Source organism: Panthera uncia, chromosome F2 (genome assembly GCF_023721935.1).
Source record: "Panthera uncia isolate 11264 chromosome F2, Puncia_PCG_1.0, whole genome shotgun sequence".
NCBI classification, from domain to species: Eukaryota; Metazoa; Chordata; class Mammalia; order Carnivora; family Felidae; genus Panthera; species Panthera uncia.
This window is the reverse complement of record NC_064812.1, coordinates 63,911,255-63,927,854: the sequence shown is the minus strand read 5'-3', so window position 1 is coordinate 63,927,854 and position 16,600 is coordinate 63,911,255. Positions and strand designations below refer to the sequence as shown.

Genomic DNA, 16,600 nt, shown 5'->3' with positions numbered 1-16,600 from the left:
GACTCAGTTGGTTAAGCATCTGACTCTTGATTTTGGCTCAGGTCATGATCTCAGGGTCATGAGATCGAGTCCTGCTTGAGATAATCTCTCTTTCTGTCCATCTGCCCCCTCCCCTGCTCACATGCTCTTTCTCTCTAAAATAAAAAAAAAAAAATTTTAAATAAAAAACAGGTATAATGCAAATGGGTATATACATACACACACAGATGGCAAAGAGGCTATGGAAAAACAGGTAGGGTGATTCGTGAGTACAGGAAGATTGGAGAAGGAAATCACATCAGAGAAGGCTTCACATAGATATAGTTGAGTTAGGTTTAAAACATTACTAAGAATTTTCTGGGAATATACTTCAGGTATTAGGAACAGGGGATGGGTATTCTAGGAAAAAGCACAGAGGTATGAGAAAAGAGTAATCAGTCGCCAATCACAAACAATGAGAAATGATCACTTGGGAACACATTTGGAGTGTTAATATTCCCTAGTTCTCCACCTCCCCATCCTCTGTGAGCCCTGAATCAGAGGAGCAACATAGGAGGAGCCTCAGAATAAAACACTGAAGGATCTACTAGAAAGGTATGAAAAATACTGAAACAAAGCTCTATTCAGTGTCCTGGGTAAACAGATCAAAGAGGAAACAGTTATGGTACAGTGTCAAAAAATTGGGGAGAGAGCTGAAAATCACAAGCTGAACACCACACCCTGAAGTGTTGATGTCCTCAAAGAATCTCTGGAATCGGGACAAAAGGCAGATAGCAAAGTAGAGAAGATGGGAATAGGGAGGTAGCATTGAAGAACTTTGGGCAGCTGGGAAAGGTACCTGACGTATTCAGTCAAATCCCCAAAACAAAACAGAAATGAGATAAATAGGCGAAAGAGTCTGGGCTGAAAATGTAAAATGCAGAAAAGCAGATTCAACCCTGGTGGCTATGGTAATTAAGGTCGTAACTTACACACAGATGTTTCATATTCATACACATTTTTAGCATAGCAAATACAACCTTACGTGCCTAAGCGCTCATTCCCCATCCCCACAATTGCCTCTGTACTAACCTCAGCGGTGAAAAACCACATCAAAGAAAAACACACCTTAACAGGCTTGACTAGAAAGGTATGAAGGATATGGACTGTTTTGCCTGGCAGTTGATTTTTAAGCCTAGGCTTAAAGATACATGCTGAGAACTTTGAGAAAATGTATTGAAAGTTGCAATAGAAAGTCCCATTAACTTTAATGGGACTTTCATGGCTAATTCCCTGTGCAGCGCTGAAAATGTGCCCCTTAGACTTGATTGCTTTTTTGCCTTAAGATATATGGAGTTCGTGGAGTATTCAATTTGGCTGTGCTTCTGCTGCCAGGATCTCGCTCTAGCTGTTGCCCATCACTTCTGCATTCTGTTCAGTTGTTTTCCACCGTGCACCCCTCTGCCTGCCGTCTCTTTGCCTTCTTTTCAAATACTCATTAACCCCTTGTCTTTCAGCTCTCAGACTATGACACACAGGAGCCCAGTATGGTCATGGGAAGATTTCATCAGTCCTCTCTGTTTGACCAGAGTCATACAGTAATTTTGAAAGCATCGATAGACATCCAGAGGGTATCCCTATAAAACACACTGGAAATTTGCCTGAAAGATTACTGGCTTTTGGATTAGAGCTATTATCGGACTGCCATTTACATTTTCTTAAAGGGAGAGTGTAAATGTGTAGTATTATACATGCATATATATGATGAGTGAATCCTGTAGTACTGAAAACAAAAATCGGTTTGCCCTTTTTTGACGTAAATGTATTTATGTGTTTCATTTCAAAAAACGCCTTCTCTCTTCAGGGGAACAAGGACATAGGTGTTAGGTTTTGGAAACCCCTGTTGACTTGTGGCAGTTTTCTCAAGCTTTTCATTTGTCCCAAACACTTTGCTAAGGGTGACCAAAGTGGGAAAGATTCATAGGTTAGCAGGGGGCCTTTCCATATTAATTTTTCAGAGGCTGCCTGGGTGGAACTGTAGCAGCCAACTGGGGATTGCTCAGTGTTTAACGTACTGCATTAGCCCTCAGGTGTACAATTCTTCCTCAGTGCAAGGTAATAAAAGGGAGCAGGGGAAAGAAACCACGTTAAACGATTAGTTGCTTCATTCAGGTGCTTCATCCTGGTTGTCAATAGACTTTTCACAGTAGTGTTCTGTGCTCAGTAGTTAAAAGTAATTAGAAGCCAGAATAAATGAGATCACCGCGGGAAGGAACAGCTTTACACAGAACAGTGCGTTTTATGTAGAAAAGTACGAATCTGTAGTAGAGAAGGACTGCCATCTCCCTTCAATTTATTTTTGCTACTTGATTGCTTTACAATCGATGTATTTCCTTAGCGTGCTTCAAATCTAGATCCTTTTTAATTGTGAATGCCTTTTTGTATGATGGGGTCTACATTCATAGTAAGTAGTGTGGGCTGGCTAAATTAATCTCTACCAACACAATGCATTTAAAGTATAAATGTTGATACCAAGATCGTGATTGTTGAAGTATGGATGTGGGGAGCTGGAACTTTCTAAATGCAGTAATCCACGTGATGTGATTTTGGTAACATGGAAAGAGCCCTGGACTTTGAATCCAAAAAAACTGGTTTTGAATCCTATTACTTATTTACTGTGTGACCGTGATTACATCACCCGGTCTCTCAGAGACTTATTGGTGAAGTGGGAATAATAATTTCTTTCTGAAAAAGATAGCAGAAGGAATCAATGAGCAATGTATGTGAAAGCATCTACCGCAAGACCTGGCATTGGTGAACACTGAGTTTCTTCTATCTTAATCTGTGTTTCTGATAGTGAATCCACCTTCCCATTGCAGAATTAGAAATATGAAATGCATCTGTTTTAAAATAACTAGATCAAAAATTGAGCACTATTTCCTGAATTCGCCCATTCTGTTCCATCCTTATTTGCATTGCCTTTCGTTGGATCCCCTTTCCCACCCCCACAAACCCCCTCCCCACATGTGGATTGCTGCAGCAAAGCTCCTGGTCTTTCCATCCAGTCTTGTCATTCCTCTATTTTCCACACCCGCTTCCAAGGCAGTACCTTTGTTTTGTCTCGTTTTTCAGATTAATCTTTTCTAGATTAGAAATCTACTCATGTTACTCTTCTGCTTAAAATACATCACTGAGGGGGTGCCTGGGTGGCTCAGTCAGTTAAGTGTCTGACTTCGGCTCATGATCTCACAGTTCATGGGTTCAAGCCTTGCGTCCGGCTCCGTGCTGACAGCTCAGAACCTGGAGCCTGCTTCGGATTCTGTGTCTCCTTCTCTCTCTGTCTCTCTCCCCACTCATTCTCTCTCTCTCTCTCAAAAAATGAATAAAAATGTTAAAAAATATTAAATACTAAATAAATAAATAAATAAATAAATAAATAAATAAATAAAATAACTAGATCGGGGCGCCCTGGCGGCTCAGTTGGTTAAGTGTCCGACTTCAGCTCAGGTCATGATCTCGGGGTTCGTGGGTTTGAGTCCCACGTCCAACTCTGTGCTGACAGCTTAGGACCTGGAGCCTGCTTCAGAGTCTGTCTCTGCCTCTCTGCCCCTCCCCTGCTCACACTGTGTCTTCTGCCCCTCCCCTACTAGCATTCTCTCTCTCTCAAAAATAAATAAACATTAAAAAAATTTTAAATAACTAGATCATGCCTACTAAAATAGGGGAGACCTTGCAAGAACTATTTCAAACATTATAGTTAGATGTGAAGTAGATTTTAAATGTTCTCACCACAAAAAAAGAAATGGTGGGGCACCTGGGTGGCTCAGTTGGTTAAGCATCCGACTCTTAATTTCGGCTCAGGTGATGGATCTCACAGTTCATGGGTTCCAGCCCCACATCAGTCTGTGTGCTGACAGCATGGAGCCTGCTTAGGATTCTCTCTTCCTCTCTCTCTGTGTCTCTCTCTCTCTCTCTGCCCCTCCCCTACTTGCACTTGCTCACGTGTGCTCTCTCTCTCTCAAAAGTAAAGAAATAAACATTTTGGAAAAAAAGAAATGGTAATTTTGTGGGGCAATGCAGCTGTTAGCTAACCGTATGGTGGTAATCATTTTGTCACATATAAATGTATAAATGAACATGTTGTACACCTTCAACTTGCAGAATGTTATATGCCAATTATATGTCAACAAAACTAGAAAAAAAATCACAGTAATGAGTCATGATAGGATGAAAGAGGGGTGTGAAAACTACAAGAGTTAACTCCTCTGAACTGTGAGAAATAGAATACACAAAACACTGGGCCCTATTAGAGCTTATTTTTAGAATCCTCCTTTGGTAGCTTGTAGAAAGTCACTCAAGAGCAGCAGAACAGAATCCCCTTGAAATCAAGGACAGGAAGTTTTCTTTCCTGGCCTCAAAAACCAAGAGTATGGGTTAGAATAGACACAGATATTTAGGACTTGAAAAGAATCAGATGCCGACACTTGTTTATTCATGCATTCACTGAAGGGAAAAAGAAAGGACGGAGCACTGTTGTGTGGCCCACACCGTGCTCTCCCAAACCAGAGAGGTAAGAGGGTCACAGTGCTTACAATCTGAGATCTTGACAAGGGACCCACATTGGAAGCCAGGCAGCCATACTATGGAGCATGAGTATACTTTAGTAATGACAATAGGAGAAAGATGGTCAGAGGATTGACTTTTTAAAGGAAACGTCTCAAGGAATAGGTTTATCACTTTCAAAGTGCAATAGAGAGGAAGAATATATAACATGCCATGTTGACAGTGAAAACGGATTTTGTTAGGGTTTCAAATGTTTTCTTCAGAACCCAGAAAATATTGGCAAATGATAATTGGACAATTGTGATGAGGGAATAATTACCAGTTAATGAATTAATATAAGAATAATTAATCAGAATATTATGATATATATTTTCCAAATATTACCAAAACTCAGCCAGAGTTGTTAATCAGAAGACCTGGTGTGAACAGTGATTGAACCCAGAGAACGGGAAGTACAAGCCATTGTTGAAGAAAGAAAAGCCATATGCCATTTATAAGCCACAAGGAAGGAAATCTGATTGTATTTTTACCAGTATTTATTGTCCTTATAATGCATTTATTACTTCATCAAATATATTTTATCAGTGATTACTTCCTGAACAAACACATAGATGGCATACAACACATACAATACATGGAACAAATGCAGAATATAAAGAAATGAATCTTTTTTTTTTTTAATTTTTTAACATTTATTTATTTTTGAGACAGAGAGAGACAGCGCATGAACAGGGGAGGGGCAGAGAGAGAGGGAGACACAGAATCTGAAACAGGCTCCAGGCTCTGAGCTGTCAGCACAGAGCCCGACGCGGGGCTCGAACTCACGGACCGTGAGATCATGACCTGAGCCGAAGTCGGACGCTCAACTGACCAAGCCACCCAGGCGCCCCAAGAAATGAATCTTTTAGGAGTGTACATATAAGACCTTTGGCACACATTAAGAATTCATGTCAGTTTTTTCAGTAAGTCTATACGGAATGCTTACTGAGTCCTGGGAAGTATGTAACGTCTAGGAAGGCTACAGTCAGTTCAGACACCAGTCCGGCCTAGTGATGGTGGTAGTGGTAACAGTATTAATATCAGTGAAAATTGCCAACATTTGTTAAGAATATACTACATGCTATCCCCTGTGTTAAGTACTAAATGTGAATTATTTCACGTAATCCTGGGAACAACACACTGAGGTGCATTTATCATTGAACTCAATTTACAGATGAGGAAAAAGAGTTTCAGGAGCTTCAGCAACTTGCCCAAGTTCACATAGTTATTAACAAAATCCAAGATCCAACTCAGGAAGTTTACCTGCAATGCCTGTGTTCTTTAACCCTACACCTTTCACACAAGTATGATACAGCATGATAAGAGGTATGATGTGTGACCTTAAACAAGCATTATGAGATCCCATACATGAGGGAGCAGCACATGAGAAACAAAAGAGGGAGTGATTTCAGAGAACTGTACACAGTAGAGTGGAAGAATGAAGACGGAAAACCAGGGACCGTATTGTGCACATTTTGTGTTGCACGTTAAGAAGTGGGAAGCCATTTGATGTTTTGCGCTTTGATCTGCATTTTTAAATGATCACCTTTGCTATGGGGCAAAAACAGTGGGAAGAGGCAAGACTAGGAGAGTCAGAGTGAGGTTGCACCAAAATAGGCAAGAGATATTAGCAGCGTACCTAAAGAGGAGAGATTTATGACACAGTAAGAAATAGGAAATTAAATAAGCATGAAAGGTACTAGAGTTAGGTATGTTAACATGTGGAACTGCACAGTCCATTCATCCCTTATAATGAATGAGTTTAGTTTGATGGCTTGGGGGCTTGTAACATTTCTCAGTCCGGAGGTGAAACAGTGGGCAAATGACAGATAACTAGACAAACATTTTAGGGAAGTGGTGATTTTAATATTAACCCACAATCTGGGAAGGTTTTATGAAAATGGGAACATTAAAGATACTAAAATGTAATTTCATAATAATACTTTAAGGAATTAGATCATTTCTACGTCTTATTTCTTCTAAGTGCTTTCTTTTTTTTTTAATATGAAATTTATTGTCAAGTTGGTTTCCATACAACACCCAGTGCTCATCCCAACAGGTGCCCTCCTCAATGCCCATCACCCACCCTCCCCTCCACTCCCTCCCACCCCCCATCAACCCTCAGTTTGTTCTCAGTTTTTAAGAGTCTCTTATGTTTTGGCTCCAAACCACTTTCTTATCAGAGCCGATATCAATGAGAGAACCTCTAACTCATCTATTTCCTACCACTGCTTGTTTTGTGACAGCTGAATAAGATGGGAACATGAGAAAAGCACAAAGAAGAGCTAAAAACACTCGGAAACTGAGCAGAATCGTTTGTATTTTTTCCAACAAGGAGAAATGTATCTTTAGTTCAAAGATTGTTGCAACTAATCTGCCTCAGGCCGCCCGGGACAGAAGTTCAGATGATGCCGTGGAGTGCATCAAATCAGGCAGTCGCAGAACCTTCCATGTGTCATAAAAAGCTTCTGTGTATAAAAGAGTGGTGTGCAAATAGCAGAAGTGGCTGCTGCTGCTCCAGCTTATTTCACCTCCTTTGTTCTCTTGGGATTGAAACAGTCATTATTTCTCTGCAAATTTCGAATGCTGCCCAGGTAGTCAGCTTAGTGAAGTATCACGGAAAACCACAGCTGATTAGAGTCCTAATAACTTGTTTGTGACAGTCCCTTGAACAAGGATAATGGGCCTGGCTTTTAATTAAAGGAGAACAAAAGAAGACATTTATAGAAAAGGGGGAAATTATTTCACGTTTTCAAATCTAAATCTGTAATACTCTAAATAGACAGTCCTATAACCGTAAGAAAGCCCTATAACTCATGTGAAGAATATTATCAAAATGATAGGTTCCTTAGGATGTCCTTATAGATAGACTCTGAGTGATGCATTTGCGCCAAGGGAATTTTCTCCCTCTTGTCTCCAAGACTAAAGGCAGCATCATATTTATAAAGGAGGGTGAAAATGAGGCAATACACCTGGAAGTCCCAAGCTAAAAGAACAAAATCAGACTCTGATTATTATGTAGAATTCTACATTGGGACAAAACACACTGATTTCAGAATTGTTAAATATTTATTTCTTCTTTTTTTCTTTCTTTTTTTTTTAATGTTTATTTATCTTTGAGAGAGAGTGAGAGAGAGACAGAGCATGAGCAGGGGAGGGGCAGAGAAGGAGGGAGACACAGAATCTGAGGCAGGTTCCAGGCTCTGGGCTGTCAGCACAGAGCTCAACACGGGGTTCAAACTAACAAACCATGAGATCATGACCTGAGATGAAGTCGGATGTTTAACCAACTGAGCCACCCGGGTGCCCCCATCCTGTTTTTCTAACAAGAAATTATTCTGCTAATTATACTGCATGAGCACAAAAAAAGATAACATAGTTATCCAAATGCCTCAATTCTATTACTTTTGCACAAAATAGTTAAAATCACTGTTCAAGTAGCTTTTGAAGTCACAATGTGAATCTCTAAATCCAGTGACTCTGGTGGGTTTTGTATGGGGGTAGTTTTCAGTTATAATTAAGTATGTAACACTATTGAGGAGTACAATAGAAATTTTCAAAGTAATGTTTGGCCTCAGTTTTAAAAATATAGGGAAATAAAAACACACTGACCCTTGCATTTCCCGTTGTAATGTTTTTCACTTCATCGTCTACATCGTGGTAGTTTATGGCAAATTGTGGTGACTGCAGATCCAGAGCTCTTCATCACATTAGTGTTGCATGTATTTTATTTGTGTCAGAATCTGAATGACCCTTCTCCACTAGTAATAGGGAAGGTTGGGATCACCCCCAAGAGAGAGCATCATAATGATCAGATTCCTGACTGTGAGCTAAGAGTCAGCAAATAAATCCACTGTTGGAAAACAGAGCTGAAAGCCATAAACCTCACATGGTTCTGGTTTCTCACTTCAGTTTCCCAGTGAGTCATTGCATAACCCTTGTGGCCCAAAAGGGGTGACGCCTGTCCCCAAGTGTTCAATTTAATGCATTTCAACCCTTGGGAGATTGGCTTCCTTGTTCAGTGCAGTTTGAATCAACATTAAATAAAGCATTCAAGCTTGGGAGGTTTTAAAAGGTAATTGGGAGTAAAACTGATGGCCTTTATGAGGCCATTTTTGTCTGGGATCATGGTAAATGACCAAATATGTAGAAGATCCTTGGGTTTTGAGAATCTTTTATGTAATTTATTATAGAAGTGTCACGAATCATCTTAAGGAGAAGCATTAACAGGTTTTTTTAAAGGACTAACATAAGTTGTTTCAAGATTTGAAGTCTTACAAAGTGAACTAAATATAGTGTAATACAGTATGATTTAATAAATGGTTGGGGGGCGCCTGGGTGGCTCAGGAGGTCAAGCCTCCGACTCTTGATTTTGGCTCAGGTCATGATCTCACGGTTTGTGAGACAGAGCCCCGTGTCAGGCTCCACGCTGACCCTCCCCCACTCTCTCTCTGCCCCCCCCCCCCCCCCCCAAGATAAGTAAAAGCTTAAAAAAATAAAGAGTTAAAAAACAATATATCGCATTTAAGCCCATTTAGGAAAATAAGCTTTGTCTCTTCAGGAGACTTAGTTGAGGCAGAGGTTTGGACGCTGATCGTGTTGTGCCCCTACCATCTAGAAAATGGACTGGCAACTGGGAGACTATTTCACATGCTTTTTCTGACCTTTCCCTCTACATTTTGACATACAACATAAAATTGATACCTGATGTCCAGAATCCGTTGGGACAAACATATGAAATAAAAATCCCAAAGAAACATAGGAGCAAGTGCAAATTACAGTCGGGTGAAGTCTATTTCTACCAAGCCCCAATTTGTAAAAGAGATAATGGTGGAAGTTTGTCATTCGCTTCATGAATTTATCATAATGATATAACATAATTTTATAAAATTAATAAAATTCTAAATTTTTAAAAATTAACCACAGGGTTATTTCAATGACCAGCATTTAAAAATAAGTAGAAAGAGGTTTTGTAAGTAGTTAAAATATAATGGGGTTTGGGAAATGGGATTTATGAAAGCTCACATTCCTCAAATTTTCCAAGTGATGTGTTGCTCATAATGAATTCATGTAGACAGACTTACAGTGTGAGTGCAGTAGCAAAGTGGGGTGGAAATAGCATTACCACAGGCGTGGCTAAGTGTCACTTAAGGTAATTCTTATGGCAGTTTATGAGGCCACTATGCCAGCTTTTATCATTTCACAGATTAAAAAATTGAGGCTGAGAGAGTTGAAGTAACCTGGCCGGGGACCTACAAAGACATCCAGTACCCCTGGTTATGACGCCCATGTTGTCAACTGCTATTCTGTATTCAGAAAGGTTTTGTGATATTTTGAAAGACACTCCAAAAGTGGACAAACATTCCTTACGTGGGGAGAGCTTTGTGCAGTGGTACCAAATGTTGACCAAGCAGAAAGAAGTTCTGGGTAGAGGGGCAGGATGGAATAGATGGAGTGCTGGGAAGATGGAGCAGAAAACGGGAGAGCAATTGGTAGAAATCCTTAAGCATCAGGTGAAGAGTTTGCTTTTGCAAATATTGCCTGGAAAGCAACTGAAGATCTTTTGAGTACAGTATTGATAGCATATTAAGGACAGATGCTTAGTAAATTATTTTGGTAATTTGCTTCACAAATTGCTATCTTACATCATATAATGTAAATGTTGGATTTTTTTTTCATATCAACCAAGGAAATAAGGGCCTCACTTACTCCTAAACTCTGATCCTCAAGGCCATGCATCTTGCAGGCCCAGACTACTTCTCTAACTTCATCTCCTCCTCTCTGTGTGACCCTGCACATCAAGCTTCACACTTGCTCTTAAGCAGACAGAAAATGCATTAACCTCAGGGCCTTTGCACTTGCTCTCCCTGAAATGGTCTTCCCAATAGCAGCACTTTTCTCTGCTGTTTCACCCTATTCAGTTTCTATTCCCTTAAAAATTTTTACTTTTCTGGATAACTTATCACCACCTGATATCCTATATTTGCTTCTTTATTTTCTTTTTTCCTCCCCTTGAAGTTTAATCATCAAAAACGATGGTACTTTTTTTCTGTTTGCTGTTGCATCCCCAGCACACTGAAGTGGATAAAGATTTTAGGGTCTGAAGTTAAGTGCCCTATTTAAGAAAAAAGAATAGAAAAATTACAAAATGAAATAGAAGTGAAACTTAATATTTATTTATTTGGAATGCAAAAAAATTTACAAGATTTAAAATGCTGGCAAATACCACAAGCATTATAAAATCTGAAAAACAAAAGACTGCCTTTTTTTTACTCTATTGCCTGACCCACCTCTATAATTCTTCCCTCCACAGTTTTTGGTAACATACTCTTTGACTGCCTCTTCAAATTATAATAATTTTGTAATATAATCTACAGAGAGAATAGGAAAATAATTTTGTTCTATCTCTAGCATAGCTGAACAAGTTTTTAAAAATATATTGATTAGAAAAACCTTTTAATTTCAACATTATTGCTAAATCTCTTACACATTTTTAAATTGTTGTTGAATATGAAAACCCTTATAAGGTTCTTTAGCATATGAACCATAACGTTTGGAAGAATATTCCACAGACTAGCTTCTGGCTCTGTACATTTCTAGCCTGGTTTTTCCAACACCACACACAGCGCCGGGTGCCTCAGGGTATGAATATTGCGTTGAGCAATATTGAGCCCTGCCCCTCCTTGAGCCCTGCCCCTCCTTTTCAACAGTAGGTAAGTGAGTTGCACAATGGACAGTACAAATACTCTGGGATCCATTTCTACACGAGAAGACTACAGAAGCCTAACTAAAATGGAAGTGACTGCAAGTCATATACATAGGTTCCAGTCAGCCTAGCCTAAGTGTGTCCTAAGTCTACTTCCCAAGGGAAGTTGGGACAGACATAATTAGGTCAGCAGTCCTAACTATTTGCAATTAAAACATTTTGCTTCAGACAGGGCATCTGGGTGGCTCAGTTGGTTGAGCATCCAACTCTTGATTTCAGCTCAGGTCATGATCTTACGGTTCATGGGATCGAGCCCCACTCTTGGCTCTGCTCACAGTGCAGAGCCTTCTTCAGATTCTCTCTCTCCCTCTCTCTGTCTCTCTCTGCGTACCCACACTCTCTCTCCCTCAAAATAAATAAATAAATAAATAAATAAATAAATAACCAACCTTTTGCTTTTGCAAATTTATAAAAGCATGTGACTATGTGAACAATTTGCTAGGGATCCATATAAGTAAGGGACCCTGACTTTCAACCTTTTTTAGCTTGTTAGTAAATCAGCTTCCTCCAGCACCTAATGGTACTTGTGGGTACAAAGTAGACACTCAAAAAATATTTGTTGAGTGAATGAATGAACAAAAGTTACTCCTTTGTGACTCTTCCCATAACATTGTTAAATCAGAGTGCCTTTCAAATTAAATTGGACCCATTAACTACAGGTTACATTTATCATATTAAAACTCTACTATATCTCTGATGTGATGTAGGATCTATTCTTAATACAAAATATGTCAAGAAGATTTATTCATTACAAGCACGGATATATTGACCCTTTCCCTTTTCTTTCTGTGGGGAAATTCACAATTTCTGCATAATTTTATAGCCCTGTCAAGTACATTTTCTCAGGAGTATGCCCTAAGCAGAGCTATTATTGGAATGTCTTCCTACTAAAATTATGGAACAACTTTCCTCAGTGTCTATGTTATATTTGCCTTTTTATCAAGGACAAATTCTACTCTGTGATCTTTATTTTTTTTTATTTTTGTGACTCCCAGGGAAGAGTTGTCTAAAATTTAAAAATGATACTACAACTAGAAAGATCTGAAAACTGAAGGCCCATGATTTCCAGGATGGAGTAGAACTATAGGTTTAAATTTTAATTTAACTGTCTAATATGAAAACAGTTATAGTGCTAGAAAGGAAACTGGTGGGTCAGATAAGAACTCTTGTCCTGAACGAATTTGCTTAGGCTTCCCAGCCTTTGGTATGCTGTCTTCATTCTCTTGTCCAGGGTTAGCAAAGCTGTCTCACTGGCAATCAACAAAGTACCTATAAAACCAAATGATCTCTTGTCAAACCTGACTGAGTATATACCTTTATGTACCGTTGCAAAACCATGTGCCATTTCTGGATCTAGAATCTTCCCAAGAATGCTAGAAGCAGAAGTCTTCTTGCAAATGCTGAATTTTTCCACTTGACATTCAGATACTGATAGCTGAGAGAAGAGAAAAAGCTAGGATACAAATTTTGGTATATTAACAACAAAGTTGTGGGCTTACTGCTGAGCTTTCTTCCACATGCTTAATTCAGGAGAATGGAATCCTGTGATGCCATGATAGAAAAAGTAGGCTCTCACTGGACAAATCAACTGTGAGTCAAACACAGGCAATACTTCCCACAGGGACCTGGTTGTATCTTTTTAAGTGTTTCACTTTTTTAAAATTTCAAATTAATCTCGGGACCTAATTGGAATATACACAGTGGTTAGTATGAAAAGACAGATTAGAAAGACAAAGCCATCTGGTTTTGATATGCTAGTGAAAGAAAATATATGTATCCATTTTAAGGTAGATTTTTCTGTTAGATGATGTGTGTGTGATTGATTCTAAAAAGGTGACACCTGAAGGTACCCTCTCCGACAGCATATTACTGGACCACATTGGTTGATCGGGAGATTTTTAAAGTCTCTAGCAGATAATTTGCTGCTGTAGTACTGTTTACTACAACTTGAACTAGAGAGAAATAAATCGGTTTAAAAAGATTAAGAAAATGGATAAAAATTATAGGCTGCTTGTTAAAAATCCTTCACAACCAGTAAGTGTTTGTTATAAATAGAGGAAGGCAAGTCATGTTTTATCTAAAAGAACAGACATATTTAAGTTTGATTAGAAGAAGATAAAGATTTCTTTTAGTGTCATTCAGCTAGTATAATGAGTGTTATTGATTAAAATGTTGGAATCAATAAGGACTTAAAATTGGAGTAGAGGAGACCTTAAGGAGGTGGAAAAGGTTATGGCCTGTCAAATAAGCTGACAATTAAATGCTTTGTAAAAAATTGATTTTTTTTTTTTAAGCGTGAACGGTCAACTAAACTTCTTGGCTTTCATGGGTGTACGCTGTTCTACAGCATGTGAGAGCATATGAAACTGCAACTACATATTATTATCAGACTCATACACTAAATGTTTGTAAACATACTACCGAAAGCTAATTGTAAAACTTTAGCCCATCTGAATATGTTATTAATGCTGTGTAAAGAGGTCATTTAACAGCCAATGAAACTTAACATGTTTCTCCTTAGAATCCAATCATGTATAATAAGGCAGTAACTCATCAGGTTCTTTCTAAAATGTCAGCAGTAATGTTTTAAGCCCCTTACTCTTCTTTTTATTAATTCATCAGTATCAAAATCTAGCAGATGTATTGGATTTCTGTAGTTCAGTCTCTTAACCAAAGATAAGTGAGTTAGATATTCCTCACAGAGAAGCGATTGCATAGTAGACCTTTCATTTGTAAGGAAACACTGAACAGATCTAGAAAAATACACGTGTAAAAAAAAAAACCAACAAAATACAGGAATGTAAATGCAAAAATGGAAAAAAGACCATCAAAATATCCATGAATTGAAAAGTGCAGTAAGAGAAAATCTGCTCATGAATTTTACGAAAATTCAGAGACCAGCACCTGAAAATGTTAACAAATATGCGTAGGTTCTCAGAGCTGCCAAAGAGAAAAACGTGAAAGGACGTAAAAGGAATTCCTTAAAAGGGAAGGCAAAGGACAAAGGACAAGGAGAAAGGCACAGCAATTACTGAAATCAGGGGCTGGATTCTGAATTTTCTCCCGGTTGCTCTGGGCATCACATTCCTGTCTAACTAATTATAAGTTCCTTTTGAAAATTTTACAATCTCTTCTATTGGGTCCAAGAAACATACTTAAAAAAAAAATCAACTCTGATCTTAGTGGATATTAATTTCACTGTTTACTTTTCTAAGCCTTTTGGCATAAATTAGTATAAATCTATTAACCATCATATGTAGACATGAATGAAAAATATTAGGAAGTCATTTCTTTTAAGTTACATGGAATATCAGTAAGGAATAATGTCTGATAATTAGATTTTATTATAATTTTTTTAACTTTAGGTATATAAACTCATAAACGCAGTTCATTATGAGTTTGTTAAATTTAAATACTTAGGACCCCAGTCATGTAGCTCTCTAATCTATTTTTATTTTTATTTTATTAATTTTCATTTATTTATTTATTTACTTCTTTTTAATGTTTAATTTTGAGAGAGAGAGAGAGCGCATTCGCATGAGTAGGGGAGGGGCAGAAAGAGAGGGAGACAGAAGATCCCAAGCGGGCCCTGCCCTGACAGCAGAGAGTCTGATGTGGGACTCAAACTCACGAACCATGAGATCATGACCCGATCCGAAGTTAGATGCTCAACCGACAGAGCCACCCAGGCACCCCTATAATCTATTTTTAAGTAGGTGTTCTATGTAGAAATATCAATGGTTCATTGTCCAGTTGCTTCCATTTTGGCTGGCAGTTTTGATTTTGACATTAGTCTAGGGGAAGAAAAATAATTTTCCTTCTCTCCTTCTGAGTTCTTAGCTGAGACCCCTATAATAAAATATTAATGAGAGAAAAACAGTTTATTAACGTGTGTACCTTATGTATACATGGAAGATACCCAAGGAAAAATGAGTAACTCTCTGAGGAGGCAGATTTTGGGCTAGCATATTCTGTTGCCCTTCATCAGTCACCCAAAGCGTTTTGAAGTCCTTAATGGGAGCTGGTGGCATTTGACTTGCTTTTGCCTTTGCACACAGGTGCACCCTGAGCGTGACACTGGAGCAGGCCATCATTCTGGCCAGAAGCCATGGACTGCCTCCTCGCTACATCATGCAGGCTACAGATGTGATGCGGAAGCAGGTAAGTCACACACACAGTTTAGGGATTGTTTTACAGGACCTAGTTTTTTTTTTTTTTTTTTTTTTACATTTTCAATGTGTATTTATTTTTGAGAGAGAGAAAGAGAGAGAGAGGAGGAGGAGCAAAGAGAGAGTGAGACACAGAATCCGAAGCAGGCTTCAGGCTCCAAGCTGTCAGCACCGAGCCCAACTCGGGGCTTGAACTCACAAACTGTGAGATCATGACCTGAGCCGAAGCCGGAGGCCCAACCGACAGAGCCAGCCAGGTGCCCCTACAGCACCTGGATTTGAAGGTTCCTTTTAATCAGGATTTATCAGGTTTAATGAGGATTAGTCAGCATTTATCAGGTGTCTGATTAGTGCCTGGATGTGGGGGACACTTTTTCAGGCTCAGAGAGTAAGTGTGAACAAGAAACACTCCCAGGGACGAAGGCAATACAGACATCTATATGAGGATCCTCCAAGAAACCACGCCAACCTGGAAAAAAGGATGTGTAAGAGATAACCAGAAGGAGGAAAGGGGTTGGCCAAGTGTAATGGGCAGGAGTGGATTTGAGGCTTATGTAAGGAGCAAGGGCAAAGGCTACATGGCATTTTCTGGGCATCGCAGGTGATTTAGTAAGGCTCTGGAAATAGAATTGAGGAAGAGGGTGGGGGCAAGGAAGAAGAGGAAAGAATTGAAGGCCCTTCTTGCTCCTGGAGCTCTCAAAGTGAAGTCCAAGCCATGCTAAGAATTTGGTGCATTATTCTGAAGATAAAAGCACATATCTCAAATTTTCCTTCAGAGGATGAAGAGTAGTCTTTGGGATGTCGTTAGGTCACTGAAGTATTTATAGGTGGGAATAAACTCCCATAAAGAGAATGAGCCTTTGATACAATACCCGATGGTATTTTAATGTGATAGTTTGGTTTCTAACGCTTAAAATTCTTTTAAAAGGTAACAAAAATGCATTAACCTCCAATTTATTATTAGGAAAATGTGCCTTATATAATAGAAAAGGCACAACTTATTAGAAAGACAAGAGTTGGAAAATACCAATTTTATGTTTTATTCTGCCACAAGTTTCTCAGGGTAACCACAAAAAATTGATTTAACAAATATTTATTCTTGCTG

At 38.9% G+C, this 16,600-nt stretch overlaps 1 protein-coding gene across 2 annotated transcripts in view; it reads left to right on the top strand.

Annotated features, from left to right (window-relative positions):
- Positions 1-16,600, top strand: part of PREX2 (phosphatidylinositol-3,4,5-trisphosphate dependent Rac exchange factor 2) — a 292,500-nt gene that overhangs the window by 259,951 nt on the left and 15,949 nt on the right. For both annotated transcript variants that reach the window (XM_049633306.1, XM_049633307.1), the window contains one exon: positions 15,385-15,487. In XM_049633306.1, coding sequence (XP_049489263.1) covers positions 15,385-15,487 — 103 coding nt within the window. The remainder of the gene's footprint in view (positions 1-15,384; positions 15,488-16,600) is intronic.